Consider the following 24,757-nt stretch of genomic DNA (forward strand, 5'->3'; position numbering starts at 1 on the left):
TTATAGCAAAATATTTAGGTTTACACGGTGCAATAGAGGGTTAAAGCCGGCAATATTATAATAGTTGTCGTAGATACCCCAAATGCATTTTTTCTTCGCTCTCTAAAATTGAAAGAGCCATAGTAATCGGTTCCATAACCTATAAAATCATATATATACATATCATATTTCTTAATTAACACTAACTATACAATATTCATCCATGAATGATTTGTCGTTATCTGCAGATTTATCACAAGATTCGTCAAATTTTTGGCAATTCTCCTTAATAAGACTATATTAATTTCACGGAGTTATAAAAAGAGTTCCATATTGTTATAACGGGTTTAATCATATATCTTCCCATGTTTTCCTTAAAAATGGCTGCACAGTTTGATTGTCCATATTTATTCCATAATAGCTTACACCTAGAAAATGTAATTTTTGAAATGGTTTTAAAATGGACATCGTTTCCTTTTCAATGTCAAGACTTGTAATGGGATTTAAAGTGTGAGCTGAACAGGAATGCTTAGGTAAGTATACAATACTATCACTATTTTGATTTTCAAATAGATCAAATAATGTCAGAGGAACTATCTTATCATCCGATTCTTCACCTTGTTCATATACTCTAATAAATTATAAATATATTATAATTTTTTTAATTGAAAGCTTTTATATAATTTAGCATTGTCGTTAATACATTTGGTCACTTTATTTATCTTACAGTGAAACGAGTGTTAAAAATCAATTAACAATAAAAAGGGGTAAATATAATAAAGTTTTATTTTAATTTAATACATATTGAAATTAAATATGGACAAGTAATTAATTAACAAGATTAATCGTTGAAAAGAAATGTGTTGGAAATTTAATTAAAAATAAAAAAAATGTGTTAAACATCTATTAATTTTTTTAATTTTTCTTAAATAAGTAAAAAAATATTTATTAATTCTTTAAATTTTTCTTAAATAATAATAAAAAAATGTTTAATATAGAATCTTTATTATCCAATAGTAATATTAATTTTTCCAATTTAAATGAAAACTACCAATCTTCGTCGAGAATTCAAAGACCAAAAAGAATACACAAATATTGGAATAAAGAAAAAATAGATAAAGTTACTAAAATGTTATCAATGCCTGAAAGAGAACAGATGAAAATTAAAGACATTGCAAAATACGTCGAAATGTCTACAGCATCAGTTCATAAATTTAGACGGGACACATTCCAGATATAAATGGAGATCCTTTAAAAGAATATAATATTCAAAAAAGAGGAAGTAAAAAAAAATACTTTCATAATTGAAAGACGCATCATAAATTTATTGATGGATAATAATACTCTTACTATCTAGCAGATAATAGAAAATTTACCCTGATAGTCCAAAAACGAAAACAACAATTAGCAATATATAAAAAATATAGGTTGGTCTAAAAAAAGAGCTGGCAAGGAGCCTGATAGAAGAAATACTCCTGGGGCTATCAATATTCGTCAAATCTATTGTGTAAAGATCTTAAATACCCCAGAGAAATATTATATTTCTTAGATGAAACTGGAATAAACTTGCACGTTGTCAATCTACCCCTGGGCACCATACAATGTCCGACCAATAATAAAAATTCCATCCTCTAAGGGTAAAAATATAAGCATACTTTGTACAATTGGAATTGGAGGGGTAATCCGTTATAAAATCGAAGGAGCTTATAAGTGGTTGTTATTCCGTGATTTTATGACAGAGCTTATCAGTGTCTTACCACCAGATGCAATTATTGTAATGGATAATGCATCTATCCATAGAAGCCATCTTATCGATGCATATAAAGATAAGATTGAATATCTACCACCATATTCACCTCGGCTAAATCCCATCGAAATTTTTTTTGGAGTCTTAAAAAATAAATATCGAGCAATAAACCCCAGCCCTAATTCAAGAGATGAAATTATTGGTAATATTATTCAGCTCTTACACGGATTTATTCCTTATGATTTTACTAACTTTTACAATCACATGCAAAGCTATTTGGAGTTGGGTTATAGCGGGCAACTGATCAATTAGGTAATCCTTTTAATTGATTTGTATTAATAATCATAATATTAACTCTTTTAATTTCTAAAAAGGTACCATCATCAAATTCGTGGAACAATAGAATATGTTCATAAATTATAATAATATTTTTTATATATTAATTAATTTATCGAAGTTATTATAAAAATTTATAGTATTATCATATTTTTATCAAAATAAATGGGTGCAAAATTTCAAAATAGATTACATTTAATAAATTCTAAAATATTTTCAAATATCAAAAAGACTTTTTATAAAAAATGATTTAGAATTTTAGATAAAATTTAATCAAAAATCTTACTTGAACATTCTCAAATCAAAAAAAAATTTCCATTTTTTATCACAAATTATATATTTACAACATAATTTCTTTTTATAATTTAAAAACGATTAATCTTGTTAATTAATTGCTTGTTAATATTTAATTTCAATATATATTAAATTAAAATTTTATTATATTTATCCCCTTTTATTGTTAGTTTATTTTTAAAACTCGTTTCACTGTATATGTGGTAAAAAAAAATTCATTTTACTAGATAATTAAATGTGTTTTTGGTTTAGCCTTTTACTAGCTAAACTGGCTGAAACCCTCTCAAGAGTGTCTGGGTGTAGCCAGTGTACCGTCACCCCTAAATAATAGTGCTGTACACGTTACTACAAAAAGGTTTCACGTTACCGTTACTCATTACACCTGTAAAAAGGAACGAGTTACCGTTACTCGTTACCTTTTTAAAAAAGGAACGCACGTTACCTTTTTAAAAAAGGAACGCACGTTACCTTTTTAAAAAAGGAACGCACGTTACCGACTTTTCAAAAAAGTAACGGGCTAATATTTATTTTTATCCGACAATATAATAAAACTATACAAAAAGAATATATAAGATCGTTTTATAAAAAAAATATAAAATAATATAAAAATAATATATTATAATATAACATCTTTATGTAACCTTATTTATTTTTAGCAACAATTAATTTCAAAATTTTGATAAGACAAACAAGAGCGCTTAGTGCTCAACACAGCTGGTTAAATAATGGGATGTTATTGTTGTAATGTACACTTTTTTAATGTATATTTTATTTGATAAAGTGATTTATTTTAACAGATGTATTAATTTTTATGTAAATGACTGATGATATTTATTACATTAACGAAATTGTAAAAATCACTTTTTCATTTTATATAAACTTTTGATTTAATTTAATTTTATAATAAAAAAAAAATAAAAAGAGAAAGTTAACAAAATTTTAACTCAGAGTATCGCTATCAGAGGCGATACTCTTATTCCAATAAAATATATACGTTAAATTAAATAAAATTTCAATAATTATTAGATTCTTTTATTCAATTTATAAAAGATGAATATTCTTTTTAAATTACAAATATGAAAAATATTATTATTAAAGTAATAGCGGAATAAAATATATACGTTAAATTAAATAAAATTTCAATAATTATTAGATTCTTTTATTCAATTTATAAAAGATGAATATTCTTTTTAAATTACAAATATGAAAATGGTGCCATGTAAAACAAATGTTCCATAAGGGTTATTGCAGTCACAATTCGCAATTTTATAACCTACTATATTATCACTACGGCGAAATGATCACTCTTTCAGGTGCAGTATATTCTCATTTGTATTCGACTTTGAGAGAAGGCCACTATAGGCAAATTATTCCAAAATTGGAAATTAATATATTATAAAGGTAAAATAAAAAAAATGAATATTCCAAAATTGGAAATTAATATATTATAAAGGTAAAATAAAAAAAATGAATATTCCAAAATTGGAAATTAATATATTATAAGGGTAAAATAAAAGGGATGAATATTCCAAAATTGTAAATTAATATATTATAAAGGTAAAATAAAAATAAAAATATTCAAAATTGGGAATTAATATATAAAGGTAAAATAAAAAAAGGATGAATATTCCAAAATTGGGAATTAATATATTATAAAGGTAAAATAAAAAAAGATAAATATTCCAAAATTGGGAATTAATATTATTAAGATAAAATAAAATAATAAATATTAAAAAAAGAGACTTTCATAAAGGATCTTATTCGATATTTGTTTTGTTGGGAGGAGGTTTTCAAGTGAATATTATTATTAAAGTAATAGCGGAATAAAATATATGCATCAAATTATTCGAAATCTTTACCTAACCTACTATATTATCTATGACATTATTAATTGGTATTCTTTCAAAGAAATGAAATTCCTATAAAAACCATTTTTTAGTAAAGATATTGTATACGTTATGTTTACTTCGTAAAAAAAATTATCCTTATATAAAATTATTCAAGAATATAAGGAAATTATTCCAGGATATTCAAATAATGTTTGTGAAATCATATTCGAAATTATATTAAATGATTTACCGATAATAATGGGGAGATGTGTATGAAAATTTTGAGTATAAATTGTTTACATTATATTCTGTATTCGAATTGGAGAAAATTATGATGAAATATTTAAAAAAATATATTCTATTCTTTATGCAAATTGGGGAAATATAAATTTACGGTATTACAGAGAAATTGTAGCCGGAGAAATTATATAATATTTTTTATTCTTATTCGTAAGACGACTAAAACGGCGTCCTCCTTTGGACAAAAAAAACCGCATTTCTTTATTCTTATTCGTGAGACGAATCAAACGGCGTCCTCCTATGGACATAAAGCCGCATTTCTTAATTCTTAATATAAAGTCGATCAAGATAATTTATTTTCGGCGAAATTTTTATAGACACCAAAATAAGCGGAATGTTTAAATATATAGTTTGGAGTAAATGGAAAACGTCAAATGTGTATTTATATTTCGTATATTATTGGTCATATATTATTAATCACCCCTAACACTTGGGTTTAGTAATGGGTGGCGTGTTGTAATGTACACTTTTTTAATGTATATTTTATTTGATAAAGTGATTTATTTTAACAGATGTATTAATTTTTATGTAAATGACTGATGATATTTATTACATTAACGAAATTGTAAAAATCACTTTTTCATTTTATATAAACTTTTGATTTAATTTAATTTTATAATAAAAAAAAAATAAAAAGAGAAAGTTAACAAAATTTTAACTCAGAGTATCGCTATCAGAGGCGATACTCTTATTCCAATAAAATATATACGTTAAATTAAATAAAATTTCAATAATTATTAGATTCTTTTATTCAATTTATAAAAGATGAATATTCTTTTTAAATTACAAATATGAAAGTTATATATGTATTTTAATAATAAATAAAATCTATAATGATTCTCTGTAAAATTTTGTTATTGGATAAATCCTGGCTACGCCACCATTTCATACATATATAATATTCTTTAAACAATATTTTTTTAAATCACTATTTTTTATTCTTTATATTTATTAACAATTATGGTCAAACAAATAACAATACTAAAACAAGAAATATAAGATATAAAAAACTCAAAATAATACTTTGAACCAAAACCAATATTTTGTTAATCTTGGGTTTTTAATGTTGGTTCCCAGCCCAATACTGTAGTATAATTTAATTGCTTATATTTAGGGCTGTGCAGATCCACATATTTTTCACCGATCCCATCCGATATTCGATCCGATACTGATACCGATTCGATATTTATATTGATTTTTAAACACAAGAAATCAATATTTTTTATGCAAATAATCAAATTATGCATTTAATTTAATTTTTTTTATTTCTACAATTAAGACTACAATTAAAAACAAATATTTGATAATATATCCATTTTGATGATCATTTTAATGTTTTATATTTAATGTAAACTATAAAAGTGATAATTGTCATAATACTCATCTCAGAACCTTTAAAAATAATTTTAATTAAAAAAGCCTAGTTGAGCATGTTTTGAGATGGTTTCAGTGATTGTAAAGCATATAAAGGTGACAATTGTCATAATACTTATTTCACATATGTTTTAATTGAAAATAGAGAAAAATGATTATTTCAAACACGAATTAATATTTAATGTGTAAACTATAAAAGTGACAATTGTCATAATATTCATATCAGAACCTATAAAAATAATTTTAGGTATAAAATAGGCAAGAAAAAATTTTTTGAGCATGTTCCGAGATGGTTTTAATGATTGTCAAAATTGTCACAATCGTTATTTTTGAACTTTTTTAAAGCAAGTAGATAAAAAATTTATTAAATATAAAATTAAATGAGGATGTACCTTAGAAAAGTGACAATTGTCATTATCGTTATTTTTGAACTTTTTTGAATTTTTTTGAAGCAATAGAGTAAAATAATAAATTGTAAACATGATAAATTGAAATTTAAATGTGGATGTACCATAGAAAAGTGACAATTGTCATAATCGTTATTTTTAATCTTTTTTGAATTTTTTGGGGCAAAAGGGTAAAATTATATATTGTAAACATGTTAAATTAAAATTTCAGTGAAGATGTACCATAGAAATGTGACAATTATCATAATTGTTATCTTTGAACTTTTTTGAATTTTTTTAAAGCAAATAGGTAAAAATATATATTGTAAACCTGTTAAATTAAAATTTCAGTGAATATGTACCATAGAAAAGTGACAATTGTCATAATCGTTATTTTTAATCTTTTTTGATTTTTTTTGAAGAAATTATATATTGTAAACTTATTAAATTAAAATTTCACTGAAGATCTACCATAGAAAAGTGAAAATTGTCTTAATCGTCATTTTTAATCCCTTTTAAATTTTTTTGAACTTACAGGGTAAAATAATAAATTGTAAACTTGTTAAATTTAAATGTGGATGTACCATAGATAAGTTCATAATGGCCATTTTTAATCTTTTTTGAATTTTTTTGAAGCAAAAGGGTAAAATAATAAATTATTATAAACATGTTAAATTAAAATTTAAATGAGGATGTACCATAGAAATGTGACAATTATCATAAACGTTTATTTTAATCTTTTTTGATTTTTTTTTAAGCAAAAGGGTAAAAATATATATTGTAAACATGTTAAATTAAAATTTCAGTGGAAATCTACCATAGAAAAGTGACAATTATCATTTTTAATTTTTTATTTAATTTTTTTGAACTTACAGGGTAAAATAATAAATTGTAAACATGTTAAATTAAAATTTTAGTGAATATGTACCATAGATAAGTGACATATCTAATTCTCAACTCCCTTTTGAAATTATTTTAATATATATATTTTAAAATTATCACAATACTCATATCCATTATTTTTAAATTAGGTTAATATGATCTTGTTGGGAAACACTTAAACCTCTGGGCAGATGATAATAGTATCATATATGTTAAATTTTTTGAGCACCGGAATGGAGTTGAACTAGAAAGATGCATCAATATAAACATGATATTTTTGGGAACAACAAATTTAAAAATATTTTTTCTTTAATCTTTTAAATCAATTTTAGATCTTAGAAACTACTATTTGGATATATCTAGTAAAATCCCCCCCCCCCCCCCCCTCTGATTATACTATTCATACAAAAAATCTATTTATATTGTTATCATCTAAATCAGTCATATATATGAATTTTTATTTATTAAATTTCAATGTAAACAATAACTTTATAATGAAATAGGTTATATAAATAATGATTTAAAATATCACATTATTTAACCTAGTACGATTAAGCTTTATAATTAAAATATCATCAAGTATATCTTTGTCTAATCTTGTCCTTAGAGAGGTTACAGTTAGTGCTAATGCACTAAATGCTCTCTCAACTGAGACCTGGGTGCAAGGAGCAGCAAGAATTATTTGAGATAATTTAAATAATTCTGCATCTTGGTGTTTTCTTGAAACCCAATATTGCAAAATATCTTGGGAAGATGGCAATCTTTTGTTGGATAATAACGATTTTATTTTTAGCTTGATATCGCTATTACATAGTTCATAATATAGGTCCCTTCTTGCAATCACGCTCAATGTAAAGGTCAAGTTTTGTTTTTTTATAATCACTAGTGGAAGGCATAACTAGAGTTGTATTTTCTTCATGAGGGTCAATAGCTTGCAATTGTTTCCAAGTTGCAAATATATGTTCCTAAAATAAAAAGATGTATATTATAAATTTATTAATTTACCCTGGCCAATATTTTATCTTCTTCCAAAGGATATTTTCCATTTTCATAATGGAATCTAGGATCCATATATATCGCACTACGAATGCTTCATTTTGAAAAAGATAGCTTTCTCTAATGTTTAAACATTCCAAAATACTTTTAGATAAATTATCCATTTCCTCCAGCTCCATTTTGCATTCTAGCCATGAAGCAAAAAAATCACCTATTACAATATTACTTTTTTATAATTTCATTGTGAATTTGTATAATGGGAAAAGGACTGATGTACCTAATAGGATAATATCCCATAAATCGAAACTAATAAAAGTTTCTGGGTATAATTCACCCATTTTAGCATAAAAGGTTTTATTATCCATTAGATTTTTCATCATTAGATAAGTACTATTCCACCTAGTAACAGTATCCAGCTTGGGTTTCGAAACTTTGTCCATTATAAATAATCTTTTATATTTGTGAGATTTTATCAATTTAATTATAATACGAATTTTCTCTAAGTCTAGTTTTAAATATTTTTTGATAAACATGTTTACAGCAAGTTGTATAGTATGTGCAGAACATCTAATGCAACTTAAGCCAAAGCTTTTGCTTATATCATCTGATATATTTTCCTCGTCAATACCCTCTGGTGTTTCTTCATCAGAATAAACGGAGACATTTTCATCATCAATACATACATTTTCCTGATAAGTTCTTGTATTAAATAATATTTGGCTTAAATTGTTTTCATTAGAATTAGATAGATCATTATCATTATTTAATTGATCTCTAGCCATAATGTCAACCATTTTAAGCATATTGGCGCAGTTGTCCACAGTAATGCGATATATTTGTTTTAAATCTATCTGGTATTTTTTTAAAATTGTTTGGATTTCTTTTAGGTTTACACCTGTATGAATTTTTAGTAGTTCTATCATTCCTAGTGTTCGCACTTGTATCTGGCCATCTTTTATATACTGAACATTAATACCTAATATTGATTTATTATATCTAGTAGCTGTATCAATTTTTAAAGAAATTAGCTTGTTTTTTAATTCAAGTATAATTTGAAGTCTAATTTCGGATGCGGTATATTTTATTTTGTCGACCACTGACCGAGTATTCATTTTCATTTGAAGAGCATGACATATAGGGTCTAGTAAAATACGGAAACTCATAATTTACTAAATTTATGGGTAAATTATGGAGTGTAATCAACCATACTATACATTCAAAAACCTAAAAAATAATTATTTATTTAAATATTAATTACTTTAGATTTATCGATCTTAATTTTTGGGAATTTTTCTTTTGCTGTATTTCTAGCATTGAAGGACGAATCACTATTAGATTCATCTGCTTTCATTATGTTTGGGTGTTGAGAGGTTATGTGCCTTTTAAGATTTGCTAGAAAAATATATTGAAAAATACATTAAATAATTTATTTTACATGGTATCGACTTCATCTTTTTGTCACACATGCTGCACGTCGCTAAATTTTCAGAAGAATCGATTAAAAAATGCTCCTTTAGAATATCTTTGAGATTTTTTTATTTTGCATTATGTATAAAAAAAAAATTTTGTAATTTTTAATTTTAACTATCTTGTTTTTTCCTTTTATTTTTATTTTCACTTGTTTATTATATTTTGAAATAAAAAATCAGGAATTAATAATTTTATATAAAATAAAAAAAATGAATAAAATAATTGTTTTATTGAGGCCAACAAATAAAACCCCCATTTATAAATTTGGGTGGGATACATTTATTTAATGTTTTTTTTATTTATATTTATAAAAAATCAAATCTTAAATGAAGATATAAAAAATGCATTTTCTTTTCTTTTCGTTTTTCCCATATTATCTGATATTAGATATGACAACATTGGTTATTGGCCGGATGCCTGCTAAACGACGCAAAGATGAAAGTTATACATAAATGCATACCCCAGAACAAAATGTTAAATATATTTATGAAAATTAGAAAAATTTTTGAATTCAATTTTATAAAAAAAAAATATATAATACTTTTTTTCAATCTGGTGCCGCCTCGCTGGCACCAGAAAATTTCATTTTTTTGAGATATTTTATTTTCTTTAATTCATAAGGCAAAACATTAAATAAAAATAAATAAAGGAGGGAGAGAGAGAGAGACAATGGGAAAAACGAAAAGAAAAGAAAATGCATTTTTTATATCTTCATTTAACATTTGATTTTTTATAAATATAAATAAAAAAAAACATTAAATAAATGTATCCCACCCAAATTTATAAATGGGGGTTTTATTTGTTGGCCTCAATAAAACAATTATTTTATTCATTTTTTTTATTTTATATAAAATTATTAATTCCTGATTTTTTATTTCAAAATACAATAAACAAGTGAAAATAAAAATAAAAGGAAAAAACAAGATAGTTAAAATTAAAAATTACAAAATTTTTTTTTTATACATAATGCAAAATAAAAAAATCTCAAAGATATTCTAAAGGAGCATTTTTTAATCGATTCTTCTGAAAATTTAGCGACGTGCAGCATGTGTGACAAAAAGATGAAGTCGATACCATGTAAAATAAATTATTTAATGTATTTTTCAATATATTTTTCTAGCAAATCTTAAAAGGCACATAACCTCTCAACACCCAAACATAATGAAAGCAGATGAATATAATAGTGATTCGTCCTTCAATGCTAGAAATACAGCAAAAGAAAAATTCCCAAAAATTAAGATCGATAAATCTAAAGTAATTAATATTTAAATAAAGAATAAATAATTATTTTTTAGGTTTTTGAATGTATAGTATGGTTGATTACACTCCATAATTTACCCATAAATTTAGTAAATTATGAGAGTTTCCGTATTTTACTAGACCCTATATGTCATGCTCTTCAAATGAAAATGAATACTCGGTCAGTGGTCGACAAAATAAAATATACCGCATCCGAAATTAGACTTCAAATTATACATGAATTAAAAAACAAGCTAATTTCTTTAAAAATTGATACAGCTACTAGATATAATAAATCAATATTAGGTATTAATGTTCAGTATATAAAAGATGGCCAGATACAAGTGCGAACACTAGGAATGATAGAACTACTAAAAATTCATACAGGTGTAAACCTAAAAGAAATCCAAACAATTTTAAAAAAATACCAGATAGATTTAAAACAAATATATAGCATTCTGTGGACAACTGCGCCAATATGCTTAAAATGGTTGACATTATGGCTAGAGATCAATTAAATAATGATAATGATCTATCTAATTCTAATGAAAACAATTTAAGCCAAATATTATTTAATACAAGTGTAACTTATCAGGAAAATGTATGTATTGATGATGAAAATGTCTCCGTTTATTCTGATGAAGAAACACCAGAGGGTATTGACGAGGAAAATATATCAGATGATATAAGCAAAAGCTTTGGCTTAAGTTGCATTAGATGTTCTGCACATACTATACAACTTGCTGTAAACATGTTTATCAAAAAATATTTAAAACTAGACTTAGAGAAAATTCGTATTATAATTAAATTGATAAAATCTCACAAATATAAAAGATTATTTATAATGGACAAAGTTTCGAAACCCACGCTGGATACTGTTACTAGGTGGAATAGTACTTATCTAATGATGAAAAATCTAATGGATAATAAAACCTTTTATGCTAAAATGGGTGAATTATACCCAGAAACTTTTATTAGTTTCGATTTATGGGATATTATCCTATTAGGTACATCAGTCCTTTTCCCATTATACAAATTCACAATGAAATTATAAAAAAGTAATATTGTAATAGGTGATTTTTTTGCTTCATGGCTAGAATGCAAAATGGAGCTGGAGGAAATGGATAATTTATCTAAAAGTATGTTGGAATGTTTAAACATTAGAGAAAGCTATCTTTTTCAAAATGAAGCATTTCGTAGTGCGATATATATGGATCCTAGATTCCATTATGAAAATGGAAAATATCCTTTGGAAGAAGATAAAATATTGGCCAGGGTAAATTAATAAATTTATAATATACATCTTTTTATTTTAGGAACATATATTTGCAACTTGGAAACAATTGCAAGCTATTGACCCTCATGAAGAAAATACAACTCTAGTTATGCCTTCCACTAGTGATTATAAAAAAAAACTTGACCTTTACATTGAGCGTGATTGCAAGAAGGGACCTATATATTATGAACTATGTAATAGCGATATCAAGCTAAAAATAAAATCGTTATTATCCAACAAAAGATTGCCATCCTCCCAAGATATTTTGCAATATTGGGTTTCAAGAAAACACCAAGATGCAGAATTATTTAAATTATCTCAAATAATTCTTGCTGCTCCTTGCACCCAGGTCTCAGTTGAGAGAGCATTTAGTGCATTAGCACTAACTGTAACCTCTCTAAGGACAAGATTAGACAAAGATATACTTGATGATATTTTAATTATAAAGCTTAATCGTACTAGGTTAAATAATGTGATATTTTAAATCATTATTTATATAACCTATTTCATTATAAAGTTATTGTTTACATTGAAATTTAATAAATAAAAATTCATATATATGACTGATTTAGATGATAACAATATAAATAGATTTTTTGTATGAATAGTATAATCAGAGGGGGGGGGGGTATTTTACTAGATATATCCAAATAGTAGTTTCTAAGATCTAAAATTGATTTAAAAGATTAAAGAAAAAATATTTTTAAATTTGTTGTTCCCAAAAATATCATGTTTATATTGATGCATCTTTCTAGTTCAACTCCATTCCGGTGCTCAAAAAATTTAACATATATGATACTATTATCATCTGCCCAGAGGTTTAAGTGTTTCCCAACAAGATCATATTAACCTAATTTAAAAATAATGGATATGAGTATTGTGATAATTTTAAAATATATATATTAAAATAATATCAAAAGGGAGTTGAGAATTAGATATGTCACTTATCTATGGTACATATTCACTAAAATTTTAATTTAACATGTTTACAATTTATTATTTTACCCTGTAAGTTCAAAAAAATTAAATAAAAAATTAAAAATGATAATTGTCACTTTTCTATGGTAGATTTCCACTGAAATTTTAATTTAACATGTTTACAATATATATTTTTACCCTTTTGCTTAAAAAAAAATCAAAAAAGATTAAAATAAACGTTTATGATAATTGTCACATTTCTATGGTACATCCTCATTTAAATTTTAATTTAACATGTTTATAATTTATTATTTTACCCTTTTGCTTCAAAAAAATTCAAAAAAGATTAAAAATGGCCATTATGAACTTATCTATGGTACATCCACATTTAAATTTAACAAGTTTACAATTTATTATTTTACCCTGTAACTTCAAAAAAATTTAAAAGGGATTAAAAATGACGATTAAGACAATTTTCACTTTTCTATGGTAGATCTTCAGTGAAATTTTAATTTAGTAAGTTTACAATATATAATTTCTTCAAAAAAAATCAAAAAAGATTAAAAATAACGATTATGACAATTGTCACTTTTCTATGGTACATATTCACTGAAATTTTAATTTAACAGGTTTACAATATATATTTTTACCTATTTGCTTTAAAAAAATTCAAAAAAGTTCAAAGATAACAATTATGATAATTGTCACATTTCTATGGTACATCTTCACTGAAATTTTAATTTAACATGTTTACAATATATAATTTTACCCTTTTGCTTCAAAAAATTCAAAAAACATTAAAAATAACAATTATGACAATTGTCACTTTTCTATGGTACATCCACATTTAAATTTCAATTTATCATGTTTACAATTTATTATTTTACTCTATTGCTTCAAAAAAATTCAAAAAAGTTCAAAAATAACGATTATGACAATTGTCACTTTTCTAAGGTACATCCTCATTTAATTTTATATTTAATAAATTTTTTATCTACTTGCTTTAAAAAAGTTCAAAAATAACGATTGTGACAATTTTGACAATCATTAAAACCATCTCGAAACATGCTCAAAAAATTTTTTCTTGCCTATTTTATACCTAAAATTATTTTTATAGGTTCTGATATGAATAATATTACAATTGTCACTTTTATAGTTTACACATTAAATATTAATTCATGTTTGAAATAATCATTTTTCTCTATTTTCAATTAAAACATATGTGAAATAAGTATTATGACAATTGTCACCTTTATATGCTTTACAATCACTGAAACCATCTCAAAACATGCTCAACTAGCCTTTTTTAATTATAATTATTTTTAAAGGTTCTGAAATGAGTATTATGACAATTGTCACTTTTATAGTTTACATTAAATATAAAACATTAAAATTATGACATAACATTTTTAAAATAATCTTATTACTTATTCCAAATATTAAAAAAAAATGCAGTCGGTATTATGACCAATTCTCACATTTACAACCAAAAATATTTTAATAATAAAAAAAATATATATATCAAAAATTTTATTATTAAAGAATTTACCAAAAAATTTTAAGATCAAAATTTCAAAAATGTTTTAATAAAGATTTCCTTACAAAAGATTTTATTTTATTATAAAATTCTCAAAATATTTTCTCAAAATTATAGAAGATTTTTTTACAAAAAATATTTATTTTGCTCAAAAATCTTCTTTGAGCAAGCTCAAAATTTTTTTAGCGAAAAAATCTTCGCAAAAAATTGATCTTCAAAGATTTTTTCCTCAAAATTTTGGGCGAAAAAAATCTTCACATTTTTATTTGAAGATTTTTGTAAAACTCTGAAATGAACAAAGAAAGCATTTAATTGTCAATTTATCACTCAAACAAAGTATTTATGTAATCCTAAAAATTACATTAAATCTACAGCTGTTATCTTTATTTATTTCAATTTTTAAAGGAAAGGCTTCTAAAATTAAGTATCTTCTTTCCTTCATTTAATTTATTCTATTCATTATATATTTTAATAATTTTGTTTCTTTCGTATATTGAATACAGGGGCTGGGAGACTGTTGAATTCCGAATACCTCAATTTTTTGAAATTATACGATATCTACCAAAGATCGAAAGATGCTCACGAAAGGACTGTAATTCGAAATATTTTTATATTATTCCCCATAATAGTCATTTTTTTTATTTTTGATGAGCGTAGTGCCCATTGCTCAAATTTTATTCATTAGATCAATTCTCTATAAAAGAGTAAATTCATCATCTATCAAACTTTTTAATTATTTTTTTTTAATTTAATTTATTTTTTACAATTTTTTATTATTTAAAAATTAACTATAATATAGAGAATTTAATAAAATATGTCATATATCAGTTTAAGTTAAAAAAAAAGATTGATACAAATTTATATTTTTATAAAAAGAAAAAAAATATCAAATGGCGAGGTCCGAGCCATGATGTTTTATATATTTAATTATTAGATCTAATTATAGACACGCCGATTTTCTGCTTGAGTTTGTAAAATGGAGAAAGGTATGTTTTTTTATTGATTTGGATATTATTTTGAATAGATCTAAAGCCGCTTATCCAAAAGAGCAGGTTGATGTAGCTGCTATGGGAACAAAGTGGTTATCACACATTAGGTGTGAGTATTTTATATTTTTTAGAGATTCGGCTCTGTTAAGGGAATCATGGGAATTATTAGATGGAGCCATGGGATCAATGTTAAAATCCCACATTAAAGGCTTTCCCATGAAAAAAGGTACGACGGGTTTGCCGTCAGGGCGTTTTTTATCTAAATAGGATGAAGGTTCTAAAATACAGGGAAAATTGGCTTTATTTAAAAAAGAAGCTATTATTGCATTTATTTTATCATGTCGGTTGATTTTTGATATAAATTTACAGTGGAGAAGAGTGTCTCCCATACATGTCTGCCGACTGATTGCATTTATGCAAATATAATAGTTTAGGAAAGGTACGCCCAAGCGTAAATTGATTACATAACGAAAAGCGTCGTTATCTATTAGCTGGTTATTTAAAATGCTGGGATATGAATCTAACCATTCATGGCCAGAGTTGTTGAAATTAAGAGATCTTAGGAGGGATTTATATTGGTGATCATCGCTCAAGTTGAGATAAGCTAAGGAACGAGATACCAATCCTTGATCCCAATCTTTTTGTTTCGTTGAATCTGGTGGGGCTGTGTTTGGTAAGACATTAATATTCCAACAACGTAAGGCTTCATCTAATAAATTATCTTTATCGATGGTAATAATTTGCGAGATAATATTTTTTACTGATAAGGTTGATGAAATGAAGGAAACAAGGGCTATACTTAATGCCGATCTTAGGCCTACTCCTCCGGATTTACAAGGGAGAGTTGCTTGAAGCCATGAGTTAGAATTGAGTTTGATGTTTAATAACTCTGTCATCATTTGTAGTATCTTTTGTTCATATTCTTTTAAAAGAATTTCAAAAGAGAAGGCACCAGAAGTTTTTAAACAATACTGGATTTGTGGTATTAAAAGGCCGTTTTTGAGAATGTAATATGCTTGATGGATGGGTAATTTTTTTAAGATCGATAGTTTGGGGAATAGTGATTGAAGGTGATTATTTAAAAAATTAAAAACTCCCTCTGCACCTCCCAATAGGGCTCCTATACTGAAATCTTGTAAGGGTGCCGTCTAAAGTTAACTAATATGGTGTCTGTTGGAGGCGGAGAAGGATAAATTTCGCATTTATTTATATTTAAGGATAAATTAAGTTCATCAAAGTGTTTGTTGATTATATCTAGACAATTCTGGACTGAAGAAATGGTCCCCGATATAGTACAATCGTCATGATACCAAACGTGTAGATTAAGTTTGCATGAAAGAGCAATATCACTTATTAGGTGTTTAAGGGTATAGCAAAAAAGTAGTGGTTCTAATGGGTCACCCTGTTGGAGGCCTTCTGCAGGATTAAATAATATAATCATTAAATTTGAGTAAGGAAGGAATGCCATAACTAAAATGGATGTAATTGTGGTAGTCAGGGAATGTTTCCAAGAATGTATCGATCATTTTATTCCTATTAATTAAATTAAATGCATTGGATATGTCTAGTTTTGCTATATAATCTTCAGGTTTGAGGTTGGAAAACTAGTCGACTGCAATGAATTGCGGCTTCACAGCCTCCTTTTACTCCAAATCCCACTTGGTAAGGAGCTAAGCAAGGTTATTGTAAATTTGAGTCGATTACAAATAATTTTTGAAATGGTTTGTTGGTAGAAAATTCCAATAGCTATTGGGCGCACTTGATTTTCAGCTTTTTCAAGCGCAATTAGTCGAGCACCAAAGATTATTGGTGCTAGTTTATGTGGTAATTTCCCGTTGATAATAAGATTAAAAATTTTCATTAAAGAATTAAGTAGAAATTCGGAACTGTCTAAACCCAAGAGGTCAATAATAAATGAGGGTCGAAGGTAATCCAGTCCTAGAGCAGAATCTTTTGGAAAAGATTTAATAGTGGTTAAGACTTCTCCGGGAGTGATATTTATCTTTGAATTTATTATAGGCAGTATTTGAGGAGTGTATTTGGGGCTCAGATGTTTTTCTAAAAGTTGATTTCTTGTGGTGATATTATTGGGTGCCAAAGTGTTTTAGCAAGAGCTCGGAGAGATCCTTTTAGATTGAAATTATTAATCTTATTATATATTAGTTTGTGTGAGGGGTTATTTAAAGTCTTTTTAGCAGGATCATTGATATTTGGTGTTAATTTTTCAAAATTAAGATCAAAGTTTTCTATTATTTCTTTGATGGTTTGGCATAGTGGGGTTGGATTATCTTTTGGTGGATTTGATAATATTAATGTTGGGAAATATATTGATTTTCTCCAATTTAGATCTTCTGGGTTTTGTAAAATATTATTAATGATTTTGATATAAAAAGGATAAATTAATTTAAGGGCTGCTTTTAGGATTCGTGATATGGTAGGGCTAAAATAGCTTGTTAAAAATTATTCCAAATCAGGAATTGGATAATTTTTTATATAGATCTTTTCCTGTGTTGGATTTCCATTTGGTGGATTAAATAATTGATAGTCATTTGGGGTTGAGAGTAAAGGTGGTGATGGAATATCTGGTGAGATGCTAAGTGATGAAGGTTCAAGCAGGGAGGCTGGAGGTTTATTACTACCTGGGCATCTTAAAGTGAGTGGTCTATGGATGGTTATTAAATTGTTATTTTTTATGTTAATAATTCTAAAGCCATATGAGCAAGTTCTCCTATTGCTCATGTTCTAGTTTTGTGATGTATTTGGGTTATCTGAATTGCCTTTATAATTATTTAAGTATGAAATTGTGATAATGTTAAATTATAAGATACTATTGTTGTAGTTTATAACTATTTTACTGGTAGCATTATTACATTCGTTTATAGGTTCTTTCAAGAGGCAGACTTCATAATAAACTAAAGAAATATTCAATATGAGTTCTATATCATTATTTTCATTTCATGTTTTTATATTGAAAGATTCTTGATATACAAAATAAAACTTATCTAAGCTTCAATTAGGATCTGCTGGGGACGAATGAATGAATCGTTTTTTTTAAAATTTAATTTATTATATATTTAGTTTATCTTATTGTTATTTTTTAGTTTTTATTTATTTTTTTGGATTTAATTTTTTTTTAAATTATATTTTTTTTAAAAATATTATTTATATTAAAAGAGCTTCGTTTAGCCATCCTTTTAATTGTAGTTTATCTTGAGAAATATTAATAAAGAAACGACTATTAACAATATTTTTAATTAGAATTTGTATTTCTTGACCATACCAGAATTTGGTATGGTTGTTGTCAAAAAATGAAACTTATTATTTAAAACCTGAATCTTAAAATAAAACTTATTAATATTATATATATAATCTGCATCATAAAACAATTGATCTTCTTATACATACTTTATTTTCCATTACACAAATACATAGACAAAGCAACATATGCATTCTTTTTCATTAATCCCCTAACAAAACAAACTAATTCAAAAGATATATATAAAAATATTTAATAAAAAATACAAAACTACAACAGTTTGTTATTGGTTTTATATCTTAAAGCTTTTGTGATAATGCTTACTTGTGTCTTAAAGTATGGCAAAGCAATTCTATTTTTCTAAAATTTAATAATTTTTAAGCGGAAGTTTATGATAAGATTCCAGACATTTATGTTAGAAATTATGTTAGGATATTTGATATTTAAGATTAAAGGATTTATTAATAAAGATTTGAGATTTATTATTTTCCCGAGTTTTTCTACTATACAGAGATGACATTATGTAGATTTTGAATATGTGGATTTTGAATTTTTTTGAAATAATATTTGAATAACATAGTTTGTTGAGGGAATAATATATTTTTTTGGTTATAGATAACCTAGAAATTATGCTTGCTTTTTTAGTTGCACCTTTACTGTCAATTATGACTCCTAAATATTTTAAGAGTTTGTAAAATTTATTTTATTGTTATTGAAAAAAAATTCAAGATGAAGATTTGAATTTATATAATTTTAGTTTTTTTTAAAATTTATTTTCAAGTTTATTTTTTCCATATTATTTGAGACTTCCTGAAATCTGCAAACAAACCACTATTAATTTATCTAAAATACCAATCCCTAAATCACCAAGCGATTATAGTATAACCCAATAAAATTCTAGTTTATTATTTAACTTAATAATAAAAGACATTGATAATAACACTAATGTTAAGGAAGAGATACAATTGAATTAATCAGCCTTAAAAATCAGATCTGAAAAAGCAACATTTCATAAATTAAACCTATGAAGATCATTGATATTTCAATAATCTTCGACTTAGTATGTCATCAATCGATCTGGAATAATCTTTTTAAATATAAAATCAACGCACACATATATTATGAATATTTATGAAAACAGTTTCATTAATATTAAATACAATAGATTAAACTCATCTTTTTTAAACAAAAATGAGATATAAAACAAGGGTTTGCCTTATCACCTTCCATTTTAAATCTACTAATTAGTGACGACGTAAATACCAGCAACCTACAAAATGTAAACTGCTATGTTAAGCAGACGACATATGTATCATTACTGAAGATTAACTATTTTAACAACAGTCTCAAATGATATGGAAAAACTAAACCTGAAAATAAATTTAAAAAAAACTAAACCTGAAAATAAATTTAAAAAAAAACTAAAATTCTATCAAATTCAAATCTTTATCATGAAATTTTTTTCAATAACAATAAAATTGATTTTACAAACTCTTATAAATATTTAGGCGTTATAATTGACTGTAAAGAGCAAATATAATTTCTAGGTTATCTATAACCAAAAAAAACATATTATTCCCTCAACAAACTATGATATTCAAATGTTATTTCCAAAAAATTCAAAATCTACATATTCAAAATCTACATAATATCATCTCTGTGTTATGTATAGAAACTTTGGAAAATAATAAATCTAACCTTAATAAATCTCTTAGAAATATCAAATATACTGACATAATTTATAACATAAATCTCTGGAACTCTTGTCATATACTTCCACTTTATAAATTATTAAATTTTAGAAAAAAGAATTGCTTTGCCATACTTTAAGACACAATCAAGTACTCACTATCACAAAAGTCAAAAACAATAAAATGAATATTATAACCATACCAAATCCTGGTATGATCAAGCATTACATATTCTAACTAAGAATAATGTTAATCTTCTTTTCAATATTAATATTTCTCAAGATAAACTACAATTAAAAGAATGGCTAAACCAAGCTCTTTTAATATAAATACTTTTAAAAAAATATATAATATTTAAGAAAATTAAATCTAAAAAAATAAATAAATAAAAAACTAAAAAATAAAATAAATTAATAATAATTATATAGAAACAAAAAATAAAAAAAAATAAATTAATAAAAATATTAATATATACTTCTTAATTTATACTTACTCTCTAAAAGAGGTACCGTTAGTCCTCTTAAATTAAACAGGCTCTGACAGTAGGGTAATTACTGTCAATCAATAAATTCTGGCTATCCACAAAAGCCACCATCATCCCTCTTTAATTAAATGAGCCCTGACTGTAGGGTAAATCACTTTCAATCAGTGGATGCAAATTTACGGCATTAGAGACGCCCTCTTCTGGGTGGTATTTAATTGTGTGTTTCCACAGTGAAAGATAAGATAAGGGGCCCCCACATAAATTTTTTCAGGATGGTACAAAACATTATATTCTTAAAATAATAATATTTTTGTTTAAAATTTTTTGTAAGTTTTTTAAAGATTTTTATTATAATTATATATGCGATATATATAATATAGTGTAATATAAGTCAGTCGATAAATATTCAAATCATGATTCACTCGTTCTCATTCTAAAAGTAAAATATAACTATAGCCAAAATAGATAATTCAGGTTAAATGGGCACTTTCGTCTAGGTTTTTGTGAAAATATTGCTGATATCTGCAATTTTTTTTGTCCAAGATTCGGCGATGGATACTAACCATGCATAATGATGACAATTTCTCATCACGCATTGATATATAAGATAATTTTTAACACGGTTATATATTTGATCCGTCAAATATGGTCAATTTCTAATAAATGTTTTTTAAGACAATATTAACATTTATTTTATATTATAATAAAATATATTTGTAATATTAATTTTATAATATTTTTTAAATTCATTGTCATTCTATAATTAATGTTTCCGCTCTCCGAGTCTTGTTCTAATATTGTCATTTTCTTTAAGATTTTTAACCTTTCAATACTCTGGTGGGGTATATGAAACCCCAGGCATGCTAGAAATGATATTACATAAAAACGGTTAAATATTATGTGGATTCTTCAGTAGCTTCATCAAATATATCTTAGAATCTATATTTCAAATTTCATATATTTCGGTTGAGTAGTTTTTAAGATATAAGCATTTTGTGACTGATTGGGGTTTGTGAGACCCCACCAGAGTAAATTTGTAATTTTTTAAGAATTAAAAAATTTTTAAATTTATAAATATATACTATAAAATTTATTAAAACAAAATTTAAATATCTTTTATTTTGATTGAGATATATGAAAAAGTAAACTTAAACATTTTTTTTGGTGGGGTTATTTTATTCTTATTTTCACCATCTGGCTCATTTCTCAAATTATTTTTAATGGAATTATTTATCATATCTTTTCTCTGTAAAATTAGTTAAAAATAAGGTGACTCAATTATGGAAATCTGATGGGTTTGGAATTGAGATATTTTGAGCAACAATGACACTCCAAAAATTTAGAATTTTAATTCATACAATAAGATTTGATGACAAATTAACAAGAGAAGAGAGAAAAATGATAGACAAAGCAACTCACATTAGAAATATTTTTCAAGAATTTGTTGATAATTGCTACAGATCTTATACAATATCAGAATATGCAACCCTAGATGAAATGCTTCCAGCATTTCATGGTAAATACCCATTCAGGCAATACATGCCAAATAAACCATCAAAATATGGCATAAAACTATACTCCTTATAAAAAAACAAAATATTTTTGTCAAATTTGTAAAATAAATTTATGTTTTAGAACACATTAATATTTTATGTAATAAATGTTTTGCATGTCAAATTTAGCATATTTCAATGTTCTATATTTTTTATATATTAGATTAGTGTAATTTTTTTTTCAAATTGAAGAATAAAGATCCATATTATGAATTACCATGATTATATGATGGATAAGTTATTTTTTAATTTTATATTTTAAATTTAAAAAAGTAAGCTTTTTTAAAAAAATTTTGACACAAATTATAATTATCCTCATCATCTTTAATCTAGGCTTAAGAAATAAATATATTTAAATTTTATCAAGCTTAAGGTTAGATCTATCTTATATCCAAATATCAAATGAAAATAATGAATATAACTAGATATACATTTGAAATTGGGTCTATTAAACCCCACCCGAGTACTAACGTCATTTTTTACACCGGAGTATTGAAGGGTTAATCAATATCTGTTGTCGAGGTCTTCAATCCATTTCTGTTTTTCATATGAATATTAACCCAAATCGACCAATTTCTTGCTGAATAATAAGCGAATAGGAATTATTTATGCCACTTCTTTTAATGCGCAAGTGGGCAAAATCCATTCTACTAACTTGGGGCCGTAATCTGATTATTTCTTATGGAAGTTACTACTTTCCACATATTTCCATTGATAACACTTGAAATATTTTGATCATCACCTTGTAAAATGCCTAATTCTTGTTAAATGATAAACTCACTACACTACTATAAATTCCGCATGTATTTATATCGTTTTTTATTTTTTCAAATAACCAGGTCAAATACTCTTTAGGTCAATTGATTGAATTTGACAAGTCAATTGACAGACAAGGTTTATGAGTATGAAATATTTCACATATGGAATCTTCCTGTTTATCATCGTTTATATTCTTTTCATAACATTCTTTAACTTTATTTTTTGCTACTTTTTTAGATTGATAAAAGTTAATAATTATAAAAATATGATAACAAAATTAATCCAATATTATAAATTTTATCAAATCATATAACCTTTTTGTTTTTGAGTTTCACTTATTTCATATTTTGTAAAACTTATCATTTTTACCCTTTTTTCAATATTATTTCCTGTTTTATATAGAATGAAATAATAACATTATTAATTATATTAATACTATTTTTTTTACCTGTTTGTTTAAGTTTGATTTAGTATTTCTGATTCTGACTGAAAGGAATTCACAATTTTTATTTTTAATAAAATATTACTAAATTAAATACGATAAGAAGTAATTCAATATTTTTAAGGTTAATAATACATTCTTTAGTCTGATTTTGTATGAGAATAATTAATTTTGATAAGTTTTGTTTTGTTACATTTCTTAAAATATAAAAGTTAAATTCTTAAATATAAGTTTTACTATATTTAACAATTTGAGTTTCAGAAATATCATTTTTTTCCCATAAACTAACTAATCCATAAGATAAAATAATTGATTAATTTAAAAATACATTTAGAAAGATTAAATTAGATTATAATCTAAAAATAATACCCAAAATAACTTATATTTTATGAAGCTACTATATTCTAGCCGCAAGTTGACTCTGTTGGATCTTTAAAAAGAGTTTTGGCTGGAAAGATTACGAGTGGCAGACTATATTACAAAACTTTTGGGAACGATTTGAAATAGTTTATATCAGTTTTCTTTACTCTATTAGGGGAAATGATTTTAAACAATTTGATAAAAAGGTTTTCGGTTGTAGATGGGTATTACAAATCTTTTTGCTTAATTTTGAAATTAAGTGATGTCAATTTTCTATATATTCTACGAGGGAAAAAGTTAAATTCATAGACTACTAATGTGTATTGATTCAAATTTGTAATGATGGATTCTTATGGTTAGGTTTTTTTAGCCTGTTTAGCAGCCTAAGTGTCTTATAAGTGCTATGATCTTGTCGGAGTGTTTTAAATGCGTAAAATTTCCCATCATCAGGAATCGAATGGATCTGTAATAAAGTTCTTAAAATTTACAATTTATAAGGACAACAAGAAATTTTTAAGAAATTTTTTTTAAAGAAAAAAATATCTTCAAATAACTGTAAGTATAATTAGCATAGTCCTTTTCTTAATTAAAATTTATTTATTTTCTTGATTAAAATTTATTTCTTTTCTTATTTAAAATTTATTTCGTTTCTTATTTAAA

General features: G+C 25.1%; 1 protein-coding gene across 3 annotated transcripts in view; it reads left to right on the forward strand.

Annotated features, from left to right (window-relative positions):
* LOC135931356 (phosphatidylserine lipase ABHD16A-like) overlaps positions 1-24,757 on the forward strand; it is a 55,056-nt gene that overhangs the window by 7,446 nt on the left and 22,853 nt on the right. For all 3 annotated transcript variants that reach the window (XM_065468406.1, XM_065468405.1, XM_065468408.1), the window contains one exon: positions 15,067-15,155. In XM_065468406.1, coding sequence (XP_065324478.1) covers positions 15,067-15,155 — 89 coding nt within the window. The remainder of the gene's footprint in view (positions 1-15,066; positions 15,156-24,757) is intronic.

Source organism: Gordionus sp. m RMFG-2023, chromosome 1, assembly GCF_954871325.1.
Source record: "Gordionus sp. m RMFG-2023 chromosome 1, tfGorSpeb1-WG-v2, whole genome shotgun sequence".
NCBI lineage: Eukaryota > Metazoa > Nematomorpha > Gordioida > Chordodea > Parachordodidae > Gordionus > Gordionus sp. m RMFG-2023.